The sequence below is a fragment of the Pseudoliparis swirei genome, chromosome 19 (genome assembly GCF_029220125.1).
Source record: "Pseudoliparis swirei isolate HS2019 ecotype Mariana Trench chromosome 19, NWPU_hadal_v1, whole genome shotgun sequence".
Classification (NCBI taxonomy): Eukaryota; Metazoa; Chordata; class Actinopteri; order Perciformes; family Liparidae; genus Pseudoliparis; species Pseudoliparis swirei.
Window position 1 is genome coordinate 24,370,294 of NC_079406.1, and position 22,166 is coordinate 24,392,459.

At 42.8% G+C, this 22,166-nt stretch overlaps 1 protein-coding gene across 1 annotated transcript in view; it reads right to left on the reverse strand.

Annotated features, from left to right (window-relative positions):
- Positions 1–1,283: 1,283 nt before the first annotated feature.
- The window catches only part of fstl5 (follistatin-like 5), a 181,151-nt gene continuing 160,268 nt past the window's right edge, over positions 1,284–22,166 (reverse strand). Inside the window, exons 13-16 of the mRNA XM_056439702.1 lie at positions 19,195–19,344; positions 15,318–15,425; positions 12,710–12,834; positions 1,284–4,010 (exon numbers count right to left, since the gene is read on the reverse strand). Coding sequence (XP_056295677.1) covers positions 3,308–4,010; positions 12,710–12,834; positions 15,318–15,425; positions 19,195–19,344 — 1,086 coding nt within the window. The 3' untranslated portion in view covers positions 1,284–3,307. The remainder of the gene's footprint in view (positions 4,011–12,709; positions 12,835–15,317; positions 15,426–19,194; positions 19,345–22,166) is intronic.

Genomic DNA, 22,166 nt, shown 5'->3' on the forward strand with positions numbered 1-22,166 from the left:
GTTAAACTGATTTCTGCTCCTTATTTTTGCGGAGAAATAATTGTTTTAAAAACGGAAACAGTGTCAAACCGTACTGCCGCGGTTTGACACTCAGAGGAGTTTAACAACTTCAACGAACACCGGAAGCAAGTCGAAGTGTCCTTGAGCAAGGCACTGAACCCCCAGTTGCTTCCCGGGCGCATCACTGCAGCCCACTGCTCCTTAATAACTAAGGATGGGTTAAATGCAGAGAACTAATTTCCCCTTGTGGATTAATAAAGTATATTTTAAAAAAAAATTAAAAAAAATCTATTAAAAAAAAATTTGCGTTAATTGCGTTACAATATTTTAGTGCGTTAAGGCGGCCAAATTAATCGCATAGATTAACGCGTTAACGCTGACAGCCCTAATTTATATATATATATATATGTATATAATATATATATAAATATACATACACATAATATATAATATATATTATATATATTTCAATTGAATCTTTATTACTATGTTTATGTGACTTTATGACATTTATTATGACATACTACATTGTTAAACCTTTATCATGAACTGTTCTGACTTTAATATACATATTTAAAAAATACTACAACATGGCTTTTAAAAGCCTTTTTTATTGCATACAATAACTTTCCGAGGCAATTTTACGATTACAATTTTTTTTTTCATGATATTTATGACATTCTTTTCTACATGACAGCTTTTTTACAATTTCTTTTACAATTTTTACAATTATTATTTTTGTTTATTTGTTATTTTTATGACAAAGTACTATAATATGACCTTTTATGATGTATTTCGTTAATTTTAATTTTTTACAATTTTTTTCTGTTGCATTTTATTATGTTTCTCATGATCTTTGACTTTTTTCTTTATTTGACATACTAAACTAAGAGTTTTAGACATTTTTCTCTCTCTCTCTCTCTATATATATATATTTATATATGTATATATTTATATATATATACAAACAGACAATCATATTTTCCTTTCATAGAAAAGATGATTTTTCTCAACATATTTAACATAACGTGACAATATAGGCATTCCAGAAACCCCCCAATCTTATTTTCTTTGTTTGCTAATTGTAAATATGTGTTTATACCCCATGGTTTTATGTAAGATAAATATACCCTCAGGGACCACCGAGTGTTGACCTTGTTCATATAGCATTATAATTGGCCACAGGCTGCTTTATTTCCTAAAGGAAACTTGTAAATGCATAATGTATCTGTCCATGTTCAAAACAAAGAGTACATTTAATGAGGAAATAGACGATATTACACTTGTTTTTCTTGGTCTAGTTTTTTATTGTTGGGTAAAATGACAAGCGTGTTTTCTCTATATAAATAACAATCACATGAAGAAACATACTAGACATGGCTATGTGGAGGTGAACGCATTGATCACAATGTGCTTGGGGGAGGGGGGGGGGGGGTTAGGGTACAGGATGTTGATCATGACAACCGTGTGTTTTTCAGTTTTCATATCTTCAAAAGGAGTGCGTCGATTATAACCGTGTACCTTGCATGAATCTGTACATCGAACGGGGAAAAAAACTAATGGGAGTCACAGTCGGCCGCTTTGTACGGAACACGGAGAGAGAAAGGTCAAAGGTCATCGGCGTCGGTACGGTTGGATTTTAGGGTCAGCAAAAATGTGATCGGGGAGAGAGAAAAAAGAACAAAATAATCTAGATCAAACTATATATATATATATACGGGTAATAAGATTTAACAGGAAAGACGGATTGACTTCATATAATCTGTACACATCAAAAGTCCTTACTACCTTTTGCGATACAGTTGCCCATTGTGATGTACAGTCAGAGAGTGCTAGTGTGAAAATGCATAGAAATGTGTCCAGCTAGGGATCATTGACTTGCCGGCTACTTCAGAAACAGGTGTTTGCCACATTCAAAGCCCCAAAGCCCGTCTCGACGATACCGTCACCGCGCTGCCCGGTGCGCTCGCTCACCGTTACTTCACATCAAAACATCCATTTCAAACGTGCTGTCAAACAATACATGTTTTTCAATAGCTCACTCTATTACACTCTAAAGATGCTTCCTGTGTCTTCTTCTTTTTTTTGGTCCAGAGATATTAAAAGTCGTGATTTTGCTCTATTGACTACATTTTATTTTGAAATTCGTCAAATTTAACCATGTTTAGTGTATAGGAGGCCGGTTCAATGTATCTAAAAATTGCCACTGACTTTTATTTTTCTGCTTTGGACAACACAGAAAAAAGAAAAGGAAAAACAAGATAGATTATCATTCAAAAAGTTACTATTTTTTTATTTTGAAATTCTCCAAATTTCCCTATGTTTAGTGTATATAAAGATGGTAAAATGTATCTAACAACTGTCACTGACTTTAATTGTTCTGCTTTGGACAAAAAGGAAAAGAAAAAGATAACTCAATATAGATTATCATTCAAAAAGCGTCCCAAGCGTTTCCTCGTGGTTTTCGGAATCAGAGGAGATGCAGCGTAATGAAACATTCGGTCTCAATCCTCCACTTCACACGGGATTGGATCACAGCGAGGGCTCGTTTTAATTGGACCGAATCGACCGCGTTGGATCAACGGGAAAAAAAGACGACGGCGGTGGATTTGTGAGGACTGTCTGCAGTCACACTGGGAACGTGATGCTAATTCCTCTGATGGAGGGGAATTTTCCTTGAAGGCACAGGAAAAAGTTTTGGGATGACTAAACTTAAAATTAGAGAGTTATCCTGGACATGTACAGTATCTATATATATATATATATTTGTATATATATATATATTTGTATATATATATATTTATATTTGTATATATTTATATATTCAAATATTTGAATATATATATATACATATTTATGTATATATATATGTATATATGCATATATATATTTCCGCCAAATCACTTTTAAGTATTAATTTTGTTCAGAGATTATATTCAGCATTCTCACACACTGAACACAACCAATTGTGAACAGCAATGCAAAGTTGCACATACAGTATTAACGGATTCATACCAATTTTCCTGAAGAAAGATTACCAGCAAGCAACTTTTATTTGTTAATATAAACTTGGCCCTTCGGACACTATCAATCAATTACTCGTATGTCGTATATATATATATTTTTTAGGGGATGACGGTCAACTCATCCAATGGACTTTAGAAATGGTCAATTTGGTTTCTGAACCTGTGGATTTCTCTCTCGCGTTCCCATAACAATCAAAAACTTTGCAAACAGAATTCCGTGCAACAGTACCGTTGAGGAAAAGGAACGCTCACGGCGGGGGGGGCTTCGATTTTTCGACGCCCTAAGAATCCCCGACCCACACCACCACGTTGCCTTTGAGGACATCGGTGATCTCGCAGTTGAGCTTGTTGAGCCTCCCGTCCAGGATGAAGAGGGACTCTCTGGACGGGGTCATGAGGTACTGTCCGAACAGTCCGCTGCCCGCCATCACCCTGTTCCTACTGCTCCACGGCCACTCGAACGACTCGGTGGCCTCTTTCAAGCTCTTGATCATTTTCACTTTGCCGGAGCGCAGCTCCACAAACAGAGCGTCCGTTTGACGGCCGGAGCTGCCGAACACGTTGTACTGGTGGATCTCCGTGAAGGAGCGCTGGAACGCCAGATCGGACAGGTGGAGGTTGGTGTGGATGTCGAAAGGCTCCTGGATTTCTCCCCGCTCCGAAATCATCTGGATCCTCATCAGGCCGCCGCCGTCGTCCACCGTGACCAGGTAGCGGCCGTCCGGAGACGCGTACGGGGCGCCGGTGACGTCGCGGTTCTGTCCGATCACAATGTCGGTCACGCCGTCCACGATGAGCTGCGGCCGCGTGGCGCCGGTGGAGTCGGGCCGGCAGTTGACGAAGTAGTAGCCGCCGAGAGGGGTGTAGGTCACGGACTTGGGAATGCAGTTGTACTCCCGTAAGCTGATGTTCTTCACGTAGGACGTCGTCTCCAGGTCGATCTTGTGGAGGACAGGTTCATTTCGGTGAAAGATGAGGCCGAATCTAGGAGGCGATAGAAAAAACAAAACACCCGCGTTGATCAATAACACATTTTATCTTCTCGTAAACCTCAAATTGTGACAGATTTTTTTTGTGGCGTCGGTGCCGTGGCTCTACAGATGCCAATGCTGCAATGTTGGTTGATTGGTTGGTCTCCACCAAAATATCTTATGAACTATTGGATGGATTGAGATGAAATTGTGTGAAGACATTCATGGTTTTCAGAGAAGGACGCCTATGTTTGGTAATGAGTCTTTAACTTTAATCTAGGCCAGGAGTCGGGAACCTATGGCTCGCGAGCCATATATGGCTCTTCCGGTGATGGCATATGGCTCCCAGACAATTTTGAGTTAAAACTAAACGTGTTATTGATTGTATCTAACAGCATGTCATTCTGTCTCTACGTGTCGCGTTAACACTTCTCGGCTCGCCGTCTCGCGCGCTGCAGAGCTCCGATGCCGGCGTGTGCGCGCGCATCGGGGCGGAGCAAAAAAAGTCAGCTGCGCCCTGCGCCCCCCCCCCGTAGCACGATCATGCAGCACCAGAAGTCGCATTAAAAGCAAGACATACATATTTAATTTATTATACGTTAAAAAATACTATATGGCTCTCAATGAAATATATTTAGAAATATTTGGCTTTTATGGCTCTCCCAGTCAAAAAGGTTTCTGACCCCTGATCTAGAGACATGTTTACTCATCCAGTGAATGAATACATCGTCTATGACATGGACTACATTACATTTAGCTAATGCTACATTTAGATAATGCTACTTTGAGCTAACGCTTTTATCCAAAAAGACTTACAATCATGTTACATTCAGACGCCGTAGACAGAGCTAAAGGGAGCAACTCAGGGTTAAGTGTCTTGCTCGAGGACACATCGATTAGGGCGGGGATTGAACCGCCAACCCCCGTTTGAAAGACGGACCTGCTGACCACTGAGGCACAGTCGCACAGTTCTATTGGCTGTGGTTTTGTTGAGTGAGGTTCATGTTTTTGCGGACATGTCTGAATGGGATTGTAAATTTGGGGATCCCTTAACTCGTCTAGCACCACCTTTAATTCAGATTGAACTTGCCCAATACTTAAGTTAATGACCAAATACCTGCAGTACTGCCATCCCATCAGCTTAATATGTCTTCTGTTAGTGCTCCTGAGCAAGCTAAACATGCTGAATGTTGATGGTGTGAATGTTAGCAGATCAGAGTGGCAAACAGATTAGAAAAAACAGAACAGCTGATTGAGCCGAAATGTAAAATAAGAAAAAAGCCAAGTTGATAAAAAAAAACTCCATCCTTGTTCAGACAGCAGGACATCATGCAACACTAGTTTTTAAAATTAATCATGCTTTGAAAAAAAAATCAATATTTCATTATTGTAAGTCAGGAATGTGTCCGTAATGCGGTGATTATTTTAGTTTCCACGGCTCATTACGTGTAAAGAGCGATAACATCTTTAGAGTAAAGCGGCAACGATTCACATATCAAGATGCATCAACGTGAAATACACAAATGGAAATTGATTTGTACCCAGGTAATTACAATAATGGTTGGACTGGCATCTTTAATTCTTTTGAAGAGATTGCTGAGAGATCCATTCAACCACTTCAACAGAGAAGCACGCCGGTTCCTGACAGGCGTCACATTGGCAGCCGAGCATCATCTACACTTCCCCCGAATAGAATTATTGTAGTTTTCAGATGTGGGAATGGATTAGTTAAAATACTATTCATTAGGGGAAACCCAAATAGTATGGCAATGGCACATTGCATTTTAATAGCGGAATAAGTAGAGGGGGGAATACATACAAGGAGCTGACAGGCCTCAATTAAATGTGAATACCAGCTGATCGATGCTGACAGGCTATTGAATTTTGCCGCGATTTATCATCTATCATGTCATTTTAACACCGAGATTTCTGCTCCTGCGAATAGGAAGTGTCTGTTTGAAAGCCACGGAGGACATTATCATTGATGTGGGTGGGTGTGTGTGTGTGGGGGGGGGGGGGTCATTAATCCAAAAACCACTCTTTGTTTTGGTTTCCAGAAAGAAGAGAATTGAATATAATGTTAAACGATCTATTTCTGTAAAGCCAGGCTGACGTTGTAAGTCTGAGTAGTTCTGTGTATCCCCACATAGCTGCTGTCGAAAAAACAAAACCCTGTTATAAGCTGGAGTGAGCTTGCTTTCACATTATTGGAGTGGTATTTCACATGTTATGGCCACCTGTAGCCTCGACTGTGCTGTAAAAGCGGAACGGTTTCCTGCGTCTTCAAAGCCGTCTTCACAGTTGCCGTTGTTTTTAAAGTTAGATCGTGGGAAGCCATCCTGCGTTTCTATTGGCTGTTCGTTTAGTGTAATACGAATGTTTGGAACCATCAACAAGGATGAGGGGTTATGCGTTATATATTTTGTATGTTTTGGTTGTGCAGAAAGGTGGAATACGATCTGTTGTGTGATGTAACTAATGAAAATGTAGTTTCTGTCAAGCCGAAGAGACGTCAGAGATAACGTACGTTTAAATCTGAGGCATAGCCCACCGAAAAGTTTACGTGCATCAAATCCAAAATGTTGAACTCTACATTGAGGCGTTTCATTGAGAAAATCAACAGTGAATGTTTCACTTAAATCTTGAAAAAAGATGATCGCAATTTATTTTAGCCCAACTGGATTTACCTCCATTGGAAAATGAAAATTGAAATGACCTAAACCAAGGTCAATTTATTATTTGAATAAATGCATAAATTATTATTTGTAGGAGTCTTAAACAATTTGAATGTCTGACCAACTCAACAGGTAATTCAAAGAATTTGTCAGAACTAAAAACTAAAATAAATAAAATAAATAAAATAAATGAAATAAATAAAATAATAAATAAAATAATTTGTTTTTTCACAAAACTGTGAGAATTTGTAAGAGAAATCGTAATTTTTTTGTATCCATTGGTATGCACATGAACTGTGATATTTTGGAAACATGCATGGATGCTAAAGGTCATTGGTGCATTTGAAAGATTATTGTATTGAAAATATAATTGTCAACCCCAGCAAAAAAACTAGAATAAAAAAAAAATATATAATATATGAATAAATAATCCAACACTGTTTGGCCTTGCTCTGATGTGAACACAGCTGCGTCGTGTTATTGGCAGACCCAGATTGCTCACAGCCAAACTGACAGCTGCTGTTTGTCGTTTGTACCGATGATTAATACATGATTAATGCATTAAAGATTCTCCCCGGGTTCTGCACGGCAGCGTTACGTTTAACGGAAAGCTACTTCACATTTCATCCGCTTATCCCCGTGTCAATATTTCAGTTTAAGAGAAAATGACTGGCTCCCAACACTTTGCTCTGCAGTTCAGTTTCAAACTCCTGAGGGCAAAAAAATGCATGCACGGCGAAATATAGCACAATGAGCGCCGCGCGGTGAAATATATATATATATATATATCCATAACACAGCCAATCTTGTTCTGCCATCCTCCAGCGCAAAAAAAAAAAATCGAATCAGACCCCTCGCTCGACTCGTTATGCCAAAAAGCAGACGGTTCGAACAAATAGGTACGGGCCGCCCGAGCTGCAGGGGGCTGCAGACGTGGGTACAAATAAGAAATAACACGGAATTTTATTTTATTTTGGCTGACATGCCGGGAGGAAAGTCAATGTTTTTAATGAATGACAGCCGCAGAAGTTCCGGCTCGCTTTCTCGTGGCTGCTGAGGGAATCCCCCGGTCATTATAATACACAATCCCTGGAAGCTGCCGAGTATACGTGGGCAGTTTGCACACGGCACATGTTGCTAGAACCGACTGATCAATGCTGCGTCCTCGCCGGCAGACAAATGGCCGTCTGCGTACAAGATATATAAAAAAATAAAATCAGAGCCACAAGGCAGCAGTTGATGTACACAATCCTGCAATATAAACAGCTAGCCACATAAAAAACAACATCCATGTGTATATAGATGTCAAGCTCCTTTACACTGATATATATCACACACAAGACTGCTAACGAGGCTGAGTTATGAGCTTGTAACTCAGCCGCGATTACGTCCATCTGTGAAGGGATTCATGAATGAAGGGACCTGGACAGAATAATAGAAACACTTGATTATGGTGCACTCTACAATTCACCACCACAATAATCTTTCCCTCCCCTCTGCACATTTACGTCTACTATGACTAAAGGTACATTTTGTATTTTCTATAATCTGTTTTGTAATATCTGTTGTTGTATTAATCCGTTGTGGACCATATTACAAATAATTACCGGGACTAATTTATTGGATTTATTGTTTTTTAATGAATGTGATGAAGAACCTTAACGAGGTAATTACATTATTGTAATATATGTTAATGTACAGTGTTTTAATATCACAACATGAAATGATTAGTTATGAAATGACGATGGATGAGTAAAAGTACATTTTGTATTTTCTATAATCAGTTTTTTAACCTCTGTAACATCTGTTCTTGTATTAATCCGTTGTGGACAATATTACAAATAAATTACCAGGACTACTGTCTTGGATTTATTGTTTTTGAATGAATGGGATGAAGAACCTGAACGGTTTAATTAAATTATTTTAATATATATTAATGTACAGTATATTAATATCACAAGATGAAATGATTAGTTATGAAACGAGCAAGTCAATTAACCGAAAATAAATGAGCAACAATTATTAATTTTCAATTCCCTGCTGGTTTTACTGTATTTATTTTTATTTAGTAAAATGACTAATTACGTGATTTAGCGAGTGGGTCGGATTCAATTTTATTTGCTGAATAAACAAATTGTCACACTCCTTGATATTGACGATGAGAGCTGCAACACTTAGTCAACATTACTGAAGCAAAACTTATGCGATGGTTCTAGCTTCTTCTAGACTGAACGGTGATATGAGATTCATATCAAGAGGAAAAGTTACAAACAGTAAGTGAAAGAGCAAAAAAATGAAAAGCAGCTGGTAAAGACTTCATTTTCAAACACTGGGAACACACTTCCTGCAAGTTTCAGTGGATCTAATTACAGCTGTCAGCAAACACCACACACACACACACACACACTGGACTGCTATACTCCTCCCCACACCAGGGGTCGGATAACATCCTGAAATCCTCCAGACCTCCTGCGTGTTCCTGGCCTCTCCATCACATCCGCCCAGCTTCTCACCGTCCCGAGTTAAGCCCGACTGTGACAACGGCAATAAACCCCACGGCGGCACGTCTGTGCTTTGTTGTTGATTAACTCTTAAAGTGAGGGAGGGTGGGTGGCGCCCACTGGGCACGTACCTTTAATGCAGATCACTCGTTTTTATCTTGAAAAAGACATTAGCAACACGAGATAAATCGTCTTAGACGAGGTGCTCTGATGCCTTCTGATGAAAGAGGCACGCGCGAACATGCACGGCCTTTGAAACGAGGTCGAGCCGAGTTAAGGCTGCATTATTATTATTATTATTATTAGCAACATAATTACACTGCCTACTCTTACTTTAGAAGCTGGTTAAAGCAACGTGGTCACAAAATTGACATTTTGTGTTAGAGTTGTAACAATCGCTTGAGTCGGTTCTGGTTCTAAATTGTCCGATGTGGGTTAGATGTTTTTTATCGGCTAAATAATGACTGGAAAAATATGATTTGTCTCTCCTCCATAATCAAAGCCGTGTTAAATATGTTGATTTTGTGATGATTATCGATGTCGTTCAATAATAAATAAATAAATATCGCGATAAAATGTTTTGCCATCTCATCCAGACCTGTCTTGATCCTTGTTTATTCCTTAAATAGATAGATAGATAGATAGATAGATATATACTTTATTAATCCCCAAGGGGAAATTTGTCGAGTAGCAAAGCAACACACAAGAATAAAAAAAAAAAAAAAAAAAATATAAGATATAAGAAGGAAGGGTGGAGGTGATCAGGTGGTGATCTGTTGTAGAGCTCCGCAGCCGCCGCTAATGTCTCTCCTTGTGTATCTTCGCAGTGGAAGGAGCGCGGGAGGGAGAGCGTTGGAGAAAGTACCCTGTAGGAGGAGGGTGGTGTCGTGTGTCCGGGTGGGACGGTTGTCCAATATGGACAACAGTTTCCACCACACCACCTGTTCAGCTCAGCTGGCAGCCAGCAGCTGGCCCAGCTAACCTAACCAGTTTGTTAAGGCTGGTGACACTGCCCGGCGACGGCTCGACAACAGCAGACTGGGCACAACGGCCCAGCACAAACCGACACACAACCTACAAGTCTTGCTGCTCCACGTTGAAAGAAGGATTGCAAAGTGTCGAAGGTCCAGTCGTGATCTTGGATGTTCAGTTCCACCCTTTTTGCCTTCCAGTTCAGTCGCAGCGGTACTGGGTACTCCACCACTGTGTCCGCCTCCACCATGTCACTCCCAGGTACTTGAGACTTCCACCATGTCCACGCCTGTCGCCACCTGTCTGACCTTCACCCACCACTGGGTTGGTCTTTCTGCCCACCCCAGAAGCCAAAGACCGCCCACCACTTACCAGTCACCCACCCCTCGCTCCCTCCCCTGTACTCCTCCTCCTAGCATCCACCCGTACAGAACTCCACTACTGCTTGTAGCATGACCTGGTGCTTCTTGTAGTTACGTGTGAAGGGGTGTACAGGGTGAAGAGGAAGGGAACAGACCTGCCCCACTGTTCAGACACAACACTCCCACCGCCCCAAGCACACCCATTGCAGCTGCAGTGACACTGTGATGGTGGATGGTGGATGGCCCACACGATCCCACTGGAGGTACACCCCCAGTGCCCAGCCTCAGTGGTGGCAGTGGGTGGGATGCACAGGAGAAGGTGTTAGTGACTCATGAGTGACTGTGGTGGCATCTCTCGATGCGATTGAGCATCCAGCAGCAGGTAGATGATGGCGCCTAGTTCGATGCCGGGGGTGCTGGCCACTCCACAGCTGGTAGCAGTCGTTTCACGACCGAGGGGAGGGAGGTGGAGACCAGCCTCTCCAGCACTTTCATCACATGGGTCTCCAGCTTTGGGATCAGATGGGAGTGAGCTGATTCCAGGTCGGTTCTTTGGGACAGGAGGCACAGTGCTGACTTTTGCAGCAGGACAGACCAACCACTGGCTCCACAGCACTGAGCTTCCCCCACACCAGACGGTGAGGCAGGCCAGGCTGGTGGGACCCTGGGGCTGCCAGGCACCACCCTTAGCTCTTCGCTGGTGTGGTTCTCAACTGTTCAGTCTCAGCCAGTAGTCTCACCCAGTGGGTCGCAGCTCCAGCAGGGGAGTCAGAGAGGGCTCAGGGGTGAGGTGTGGAGTTGGGACAGAGGGAGGTGGCTGGGATGTGATGTGTGGCAGGGGGACAGATGTGTGATTGACAGGAGCTGTGTGACCCCTGAGGGAGGGCTGTGAATCTGCTGGGGAAACCCCCTCCAGGAGCCCTGGCTGTTCCCTTATCCTTGAAGCCAGCTCCCTCCTTCATGAAGCCAGTTATCTGCTTGTTGTGTACAGCCTGAGTCCTGTGTTCTCTGGCCTCCCCTGAGTCAGCTTCCTCCTGTAGGAGTCCTTGCCTCCCTGAGTTTTCTTCATCCTGTGTTGCTTGTTTCTCTCAGCTCATTCTCCCTCAGGATGGTGGTGAAAGCAGGCTTGTTGTCCGTGATGCAGCGTGTGGTCTCTCCAGGGCTTGTTGTTGGGGATCCAGCACAGTGTACAGTCGATGGATGGAATGTACAGAACTTGATGTCTGTTCGTCCCCACCAACACATCCACACGTCATCCTCCTCACGCAGCCCACATCACCAGTAGCCTCAGAGCCCACCTCCTCGACCAGTGGTGGCACCCAGTCCCCACCTCACCCGCAGTCTGGTCACCTCAGTCACTGTTACCTGTAGGTCAGCAGACCCAGGAGGGGAGTGAGCCGACCGTGGGGGCGGTTAGTATTAGGCGACAGCAAGTCCAGAGTGTGTCATCTTTGTGTTGCGGTATATGTCTTGGAGTTTGCAGTCTATATTGATGGAAATGCTGTGGCAGTTGCCATGGTGGTGTGGATGGATGCAGGCTGCAGATTAGTCAGAGTGATCCAGGCTGATGATTCAGACTCACAGGCCAGCTGATGTGGATGGATTTCTTTCATGGTCAGCAGATGCACGTGCAACACTCAATGCACAAATGCAAGCGGCCGTCTTTCGCAGTTCACAATTCGCGCATCATCGGCCGCGCAGTCAACATTTCGGCCAACAGCACATCTTCACGCACATTATACTGCCATATAAATGGTTATAAATAGCTTTGTTTCTTTGTTGTCAAGCAATTTAACTCATTGTAAGTATATTGAGGTTTACATTTGTATTCAACAACATGATTATATGGTGATCAGTATATATATTGCCCATCCATACGATGTAAATAATGAAAAACTTAGCTTTTGGGTTTACAGAAATAAAAAATGTAAATCCACAGCTGATGTGACAGCGGTTTATTTTTAGACCAACTTCAGGTGATCAGCCACACGGTCTCCTCCGAGACCACCGGGCCTTTCTCCAAAAGGCTCCATTATCACATTAACACACACACACACACACTCTCACACACATAATGCCCGTCCAAATCATTATTGCAGTATCGAGTCCAGGGATGAAAAGTGAATGAGATGCCAATGGGGGTAGACGTAATTTGCGAATCAATTTGCATTAGGAGGGTTTCTTGGATCGCCCCGGACGCACCTGATGTGGTTGATGATGAGGCTGGAGGCCGGGATGAAGAAGTCGTCCACCCTGTCGAAGCGTCTGCCGATCGGCTGCGTGTGAACCGTGTGGTGGGAGACTCGTCCGCTGGCCTGGTTGATCACCTGGGGAACACCAATAAAGAAGGAGTTAGGTGGCAAACACCAGCTCAGTGCTGATGGTTTCCACACGTTTGAGTCTTTATATAAAGCTTACGACCAAAAAAGGGGGAAAAAGTTTTATATTTCAAGTAGAAGAATTTCAAGTAGAAGAATGAGTTTAATCCATAAAACATGTGTAACTAGAACGGGCACTCGGTAGAGCACATACCTTCGCATAGCACAAGATTGGGCATTGAATTATGAACATTTTGGCATTAGTTGCATGCCAATTTGATAAAAAATTGACCGCGCTATGGTATAAAGAAGATTTTGACCTTTTCATGACCTTGACCTTGACCTTTGATCTGATCGATCCCAAAATCTAATCAAATGGTTCCCGGATAATAACCAATCATCCCACCGAATTTCATGCGATTCGGTTTAATAGTTTTTGACTTATGCGAGTAACACGCATACAAATAAATAAATACACGGCGATCAAAACATTACCTTCCGCATTTTCAATGCGAAGGTAAGAAACTCTAATAAAGGTCTCGATATGTTGCATAATGGCGGTTATTTTTTGCTTCGGGGTGTTGATTTGAGACAGAAGCCTTCAGCCTCTCCTCTTCCGGCTGAGACGCCGTGGAGCTTCGCAGTGGGAGGTGACGTGTGCCGCTGTCACCGGTGTCTAAAGAATAACGTGTGCGTTCACGAACGCGGGCGGCGTTTAGGCAGCGCTCGCTTCGAGTCAAAACCCGGCGTTATAAATCTTTTCCGGAGCGTGATTCTTCGAGAACAACCACTCGACACTCTCGGAGGAAACAAAAGCTACTCTTAAAATAAATTTCCATTTCATTACAAAGACGCTATTTGTAGGATGCTCCTCCAAGTCCGTGTCATGGTGACACACGGTGTTAGTATTTTCACTTTTTCTCTCTTAGTTACTCCAGCAATGTGGATCTGACATCAAACTTGAGTGGGTTAATGGTTTTTACATACACTAACCTTCAGAAGTTTGGGGTCACCCAGACAGGTTTGTGTTTTCCATGAGAACTCACACTTTAATTTATCAAATGAATTGAAAAATGAATAGAACATAAAGTCAAAACATTTACGAGGTTAGAAATAATGATTTTTATTTGAATATTAATTTTGTTCTTCAAACTTGTGGCTCAAAGGAAGGCCAGTGTTATAGCTTCTCTCACCAGCGTAACTGTTTTCAGCTGCGCTCACATAAAAAGGATTTCAAGGGTTTTTTACCCCTCCGTTAGTCTTCTAAGGCGATAACACAATGTACCACGAGAACACTGGAGATGGGCCTCCATACCCCTATGTAGAGACTTCATTAAAAACCAGAGAATAGTCATTTACCACATTAACAAAGTATATAATGTATTTCTGATGAATTTATTGTTATCTTCATTGAAAAAAACTGTGCTTTTCTTCGATAAATAAGAATATTCTAAGTTGTTTCTACTTTCTTCTTAGTGACCCCAAACTTTTGAACGGTCGTGTACATAAAGTGAACATTTGAGGATTGAAACAATGAAAACAAATCCATCCCCTCACTGTTCCCCTTACATGGATGTCACGAGAGCCACATGTCGATATAGCTTAGTGCAGATACCCAACAGAAAGAGGCCTTTATTTCACATTTTCTTTGGTTCCCCAGTTCATGCAAACCCCTCCATGTTTATTTGATGTCTTGTTAATTCAGAACAATATCAATTTTAACTTCGCCGCCATCAATCAGAGCACGGCCATGACAAGGCAGCGCTTCATCCTCAGAGTCTTTGTGTTGTTTTCCAATCGGCTGCAGTTGTGAGCCAAAACAATTGAAAATATGTCAGTGTCCAAATACTCACGCGCTGCACAGTAAGTGACTATTAATTACCGCTCATCAAACACGACAAAACAAATCAACGATGGATTATCCGAGAGAGGCTGCAGTGATTAATGCCACATTCATGTCATATTGGGAAAAAACAGCGAGCCATGTCATTAGTCGTAAAGCCATGACGGTGATTATAAGGTTGTTTACAATGAATGAAAAAACAAAGACAGCCTATACGTGTGAAGTGTGAATCTGATGACCTTGCACTCGCCTTTAAAGACAAACCTGTTTCGTGTTTGATGCTCTACGGTCGATTATTTGAGCCTCGAATGAACTTTTCATGCAAAAATGTCAAACATCTTCAGGTACAAGCTTCCTGAATGTGAGAATTTCTGCTTTTCGACTGTTGGTTTGGACAAAACGAGCAATTTGAAGACTCAGCGAGGTTGTGGAGGAGCAATCCATCAATCAAGGAGTATATATTACTTGATTGACAAGACACAAACGCATATTCTGTCCCGCTGGCCTGCAGCCTTAGAACGAATGCTGACGATGCTAAAACGTCTGAGCTTGAAGCTCTCGCCTCGCTTGTCTTCCGCTTCACGAGGATGAAACTCACGGAACTCAGAATAAACATTCAGAGCATCACAAGCGATGTGCGTGGACTCACCTGCAGCGTGGGGAGGTTCCTCTCCATGTCTCCCCAGCTGAGCAGCCACACCTGGTCGTGAGATTTGTCATAGTGAAGCTTCACTGGATACGGGTCGGTGTTGACGGTCTAGAGACACACACACACACACACACACACAAAGAAACACACATCAAAACCAAATGGAGCCTTTAAAGACAGCAGGGCCATAGAATAACAATTCAAGGCAATCTAGGCTTTGCTTTTGAAGAGATCCCCCTTTCATGTGCAGTGGTAATGCTTTTGAAAAAAACTTTTTCCCGCAGACTAATGCATCACGGGGGCTGACAGGAGCGAGTCTTCTTTTTAACAAGGCGGAGTGGAGGTGGGCTTGTTTTTTATGTATAGGGTCTTTTTTCGAGGCTGCATTTCAAATCAAGGGGGGTGACAGACACAATTGCTTTACCACGCTGAAGTAATTGCTTTCAGTCTTTAACCGTTTCCCTGACAAGCGGCGGCAGACCGTCACAGTCAGAACAATAGATGCGCCGCGTGTGACAGAAAAGTGCTCCTCATGCATTATGTCCACCTGGGTGAGGAGAGCCAGCTCAAAGGGAAGAGGGGAGGCCCGGGGGAGCTCCGCTGCAGCCTCCACCACGGCAAGAAATACAAAAATCAATCATATTCCCACAATCCCCTCTGACTGCAGCTTACTTTCTGTATTATTTGTTTAGCTATGCGGCCCTAATAGTATTGTTTACCTAGTCACACACACACATATATATATATATATTTTTTTTAGATGTATAGATATACATAGATATATTTTTATATATAGATACACATATATGTATATATATATATGTATATATACATATAAATATATCAAAATATATAGATATATTTTATATATATATATTTTTTTATATTTATATATAAAAAAATGCACATATATATATATTTTTATTACTATTATATGTATAGATATATATATATTTTTATATATAGATACATATATATGTACATATATATATGTATATATATATATACATATAAATAGATATATTTTTTAATATATATATATATGCATTTTTTATATATAAATATTAAAAATATCTATATATATACAGATATTTATATATTTATACATATAGATATATATGTATTTTTTTTATATATAGATATATAAATATATATCTATATATATATTATATCACTGAGAGAGCAACCAGAGCTCCGGAGAGGCGTTATTGCACATCAATTGAGAATATCTGTTGAATCCTAATTTATCGCTGAGCTTGTAGTCATCAGAGGAAACAGGTGTCGGTGTTGTTCTTTTTCTCGGGACCAGGCACTTCCTGTTCCTGATGAGGAAGATTATCAAGAGTCCTCAAGTCACTATGTTGGTGTAACTTTCCACTTCAAACGTGTATCCGTGTGCACGTTGTAATGGATTCACTTGTGCAGAATACGATCTGAAAAGTCTTCACTAAGCATTTAATTAGTTAGACATTACTGAACGCATTTTTGCTCGTTATTACAACTCACGCTATGAATAATCCGATGGGAATATGGAAAGCGGAAGAAAAAAAAACCAGAGCGCGTGTCTCTCCCACTGTTCGAGGCGTGATGTGGGTTCAGGTGGTTAATTAACAACCGCTAATATAACGCGGTGCATCTGAAGTCTCCAAGCGACTGAATAATGAGCCTGTGTGACACGCTCTGGGACGGCAGCCTGTTTACCAGCAGGTCCCTGAGAGCCGACGCGAGCCGTAAACAGCCATGACGGCGAAAAAAAACACACACAAAAAGAACCCCCACCTGCGGTCGATTCTCAGCGGCCCGGCACACCCTGAAAAAAACCCACCGGCACCGATGAGTTAACGTGGCGCCACTCGCCAGAAAAAAAGGTGCCGAATGTGCTACTTCTTTAGCCCCCCCCCAGGGAAAATAAATGGTGCTGCAAGAGTGCACCGCGACGTGTTTGGGGAATTGCGTCTTGCAGCAACAGTGAGGAAATACCGCGGTTGCCATGTTACAGTATCTACGAGGGGGTTGCCAGGTTACAGTCTCCGTGGAGAGGTGGGTCACAGGGCTACCGCCCCCCCCCCGCATCAATGTGGAAGTTAAGTGCAGGTCTGGACGTGGAGCTTAGTCGGGTCAGAGGGGTCAGCAGGGGAACCGAAAAGGTGAATCAAATGATCTGACGGAGCTCTTCAGTCCGTCGGGGCAGAGCCGCCGATGTTCGGCTGAGAGTGGCAGCGCCGGGTTATTATTCATCACCGACGGCGACAACCGGAAACTGAGATGCGCAGCATAAGATGTCATATGGTAATTTTTAGTATAGCAGCTGTACTCCGACTCCCCGGGACGCCTTGTTTACCCCGAGCTCCTGGAGGTCTGGATTTAGAAGTGCTGAATGGTGTTGCCCTCTGCTGAGATTACTGGACCAGTGGTGCTCAAATGGGGCTACGTGAGATTTTTCGAGGATATATTTAAAACTAGAATGGGCACTCGGTAGAGCGCATACCTTCGCATATCACAAGATTGGGCATTGAATTATGAACATTTTGGCATTAGTTGCATGCCAATTGGATAGAAATTTACCGCGCTATGGTAAAAAGAAGATGTTGACCTTGTCATGACCTTGACCTTTGACCAGATCGATCCCAAAATCTACTCAAATGGTCCCCGGATAATAACCAATCATCCCACCAAATTTCATGCGATTCGGTTTAACACTTTTTGAGTTATGCGAGTAACACGCATACAAATAAAAACATAAATAAATACACGGCGATCAAAACATCACCTTCCGCATTTTCAATGCGACGGTAATTAGTATGCTTTCAAATATACTTTAAAAAAGTTATTTAATAAATATTCAATGATATATAAATGTAAGTTCATGAACTTCACTTCATATATTCTATTCTAAATCAGACACTGATGGCCCAGCGCTGTGTATTACATATTTCTTTCAATCAAAAATTTGTTGCGCTTGTTTTTTAATTTTTTTTATTGCATATAAATGACATATTTTACAAAGAAGTGATCTTTCCTGAACCCCCCCTTTAGTTATCATATAGACTGTTGTGAAAATGTAAATCTAAAAGCAGAGGGATGACCGAGTCTGTCCAAGTCTGTGCTTAGGCCCGCTGTGATTGGTGCATTAAGAAAGAGAGGCGGAGCTTATAGGATTGGCCAATTATTGGGTTTAACTATCAAATCTAGAAGCTGTGAGTATCTGGTAAGCAGCACATATCAGGTACTGAGAGAAGATATAAGTTTACATCATTGTGTACATAAATGTTAATACGTAGAATTATTTAAGTGTCCTTCGGGATCCGCCTGTCACACACGAGCGTCCGTAACTCACGAGGGCCAACGCCAGGACACCACGGCAATCACTCCAGTGTGTTAGCGTCCTACTAAATCATTGCTCAAGTAGAATATTTTAAGTGCACGCACATCTGAAGCGCAAGCTGTTCCCGAAAAAAGGGATAAAGTTCTCCGTGCACTTTGGGTGAAAGTTGGGAGGAAGTGGTCCAACGCTCTGACATGATTTAGTTTCTGGGTGACGGATGATGCGTCGAATGAAACTCAATCCCAAGTCGAGAAAAAAAAAAGGACGATTTTACGGAAGAAAAAACGTGTCCTTCGTTCGACAAAATCAATCACCGAAAAATACCCAAAGAGTCGTGATTTATCGCGGGTTCTAAAATATGTTGTGTTCAATCAATGAGGGAACGTTTGGAGGAAGGAGAGAAAAAAGGGAAAAAACCCTCGCCTCCTGCGACCTTGAGGTTTTTTTGTTGTTGGCACGAGCAACCTTCGCTTTTACAAAACAGGAAAGATTTGTTCATTCCCCCCTAACCCCCCTTTTTCTGTGTAAAACCGGTAACTCCTCCCACGCTACCTGCACGGCCTTCTGAGACTGGATGTCGACGATGAGCACTCGATCCAAGGTCGGCTGCGTGGCGTAGATGAACTTGTCCTTGACGTTGACCGCCGATGACCACACACACCTCTGGACCTCTTCTCCCGGTGAGGTGGGACACACCTCCTCCTGGAAGGACACACAAAAAACACACACACACACAGTGCCGGTCAGTGTTTTCGCATTAAAAAACAATTATCTCCCCTCCGGTCGTTATTCTGTGTTGTTTACGACGTGCGGTCTTATCTCCTGTCGTGTTATCTAGCCAACGTAGATAAATGAGCTTCGCGAAGGTCCCGAAAAAAGAAAAAAAATCTGTGTAATCGCTCCCATTTGTCCAAAAACGTAATCCACGGCACAGAGCCGGCGGACGCTTCGCGGCCGTTCGGGGCTTTCGTGGTCCTGGTAGCTCTCGTCTTCCTGGCCGACCGGGAACCCTTCGGCCCGGCCTTCTGTCACCCTCCACCCCCCCCCCCCTCCCCCCAAAGCCCGCAGCCTCTGCCCAGTCTGTCTGTTTCCCGACAATTTAGAAGAGCCGTTGGCCAGAAAGGATGAACGGGGGGCTCCGACACGGAGGGATGAACTCCCTCTCTCTCTCTCTCTCTTCCCCTCCTATATATTTACAACCGCGGAGGCAGTCCGTGACAGGTGCCGTCCCAGCGGGGCCAACTTCTCTGAGTTAGAAGGGCATTAGGTATGAACTTCATCAGGGATGAAGGAGAGCAGCGGCATCGCAGAGGCAATTTAACTCATCTCGGTCTCACCCCCCTCTTCACCCCCCCACCCCGCATCCCATCCTCTGTAATTCATCTGTAGATAAGCAGGTTCATTTGGGCGCACAGCATGGAGGTCGTTTCATGCGGGATGCTTGAACACAATGGCGGCGCTATGGCGCCTTTTTTTTCCTTCTTTTTTTGGCTCCATAACAAGTCTTTTTTTTGTGTGTGCAGATTCTCTGAAGCTGTAATGTCTTCCAGTTGTAACACCACCTGCACGTGTTATTGATCTCAAATCAGGTTGAGAAATTCATTTTTTTCTAATTTATTTGAATGGTTTGAGTCACTGGCCGTGACCTCTGGGCGACCCCCTGCCGTCTCACTCTGTGGTCGCCGTGTGCCACTTGGCTGTAAATATCTCACTTATTGCACCTCTAAGAGGTGAGAAATTGAACATCTGATGCACCGCAGAGGGTGTGAACGGAGGCGGCGGCTGTAATCCTCACTGTGTATGCGTATTGCATATGTCTGTGTGTGTGTGTGTGTGTGAGTGTGGGAAGGGGGGGGGGGATGAAAAGCATGCATCTGATTTATGGAGTAACTGGCGACTTCTGAAGACTGCAGATTTGTTTTTCTCCTGCTTCATTATGTAAATGCTTCCACTCCACAAACATCACAGTGTATATGTTGCATATATATTCACTCCGATGCCTTCACGACATTATTCAGTGCTGGAACCACCGCGGGAAACCACACGACGCCGTGCTGCGCTGTGAACATAAACGGTTCATTCTACTGAAAAATATTTCTAAAAAAACACTTCCAAAAGTGATATTTTGAAAAGCCCCGCTGAGAAATATGATGGTTCTGATATTCCCCCGGTTAGGCCACACGTTTGATTTGTAGAGTTTATAATATATTTTGCGACACAACATCCAAAGTGTCAATAAGAGGAACTTTACAGGAGCAACACACTTTTATAATAAACAATATGATGAGATATTAATTTCCGAGAGCAGTTGACATAGTAGATAACTCTATTGTAATTTAAGGTTTCACATGTAATAAAATCACATTTTAATCACATTTACACAACGCTCATTGTTTGAATTGTTTTTACATTTGCACCCTGATTTATTTTGTATTTTCTTTACCAAAAAGGTGCAGATGTTTCCCCATCTGCTTACAGGAAACAGGAAGTGCTCAGATCACCTCCGAGCCCAGGGTGTGCTTTTGGTCAAAGTCATGTGAGCCGATGATCTCTCTACTCGCGTACATCGGAAATCGCTTTTCAAATTGTATGTTGAAATTTTAAATTATTATTATGTTTTTATTGCTCATAATGAACACTCATCTCACTGTGTCCTGTTTCCACTCAAACTCGCCATTTCTTTGAAGGCACAACGAGTCGTATTTTCCAATCATCACTTATGATGATCAGTGTCTATAACTAAATATAACGAGGAGAGACACCGAGCGGACGAAGCTCGTTCCAAAAGTAGAATTAGGAATCTGCCGTTGGCTTCATGGTCGAGAACCCTTCTTCAGAACCCGACTTTAAATGTCGTTCCCTCCTTCCAATGATTCGGCTCAGCTTCTTCCCGGCTGCAGAAGATAAGGAACACTCAAAGATCCTTCCAGGACCGCCTTCAGTACAAGTGGACGTAACAACGTTTTTTTCCCCTCTACTCTGCGAGTCACGGTAAAACACTCTATAGGGAGTTTAAGGATAATGAATTGGCTGCACGATTACCATAAATAAATCAATCAATGCACCTCTAGCGATGGAGGAAGGGAAAAAAAACACGTGAGTTGGGCTGAGCGTTCACACGGCGTTTTCTCCCCCCCCCCCGTGACACGGGAACTGGCACGGCGGGCGCTCCCAGTGATGGATATCCTCATACCTCTCGGAGGGCCGCTTGGCTGATCGTGGCTCATTCGCGGCACCGCCGCCGCTTTATGTATAACAGCCGTCCGATGAGCACGGGGGGGGGGGGGGGGGGAATGAAAAGCAGCTCGGGAGTAAAAAGCGTCCGTCGGAGAACACGTGTAAATCTTAACAGGTTTCCGTCAGCGGCGCGCTCTGAATATTGTTGATGCCCGAAGGCTTCGGTGACAAACGGTGTTTCGGCGGAGGCGGGAGGGGGCGGAGTGTGAAGAGTCCTCCGGGAGGAGGGGAAGTGAAGCCCCCTCCGCCTGTGGACTGTAAATTAACAGGTGCATCGCCCCCCCCCC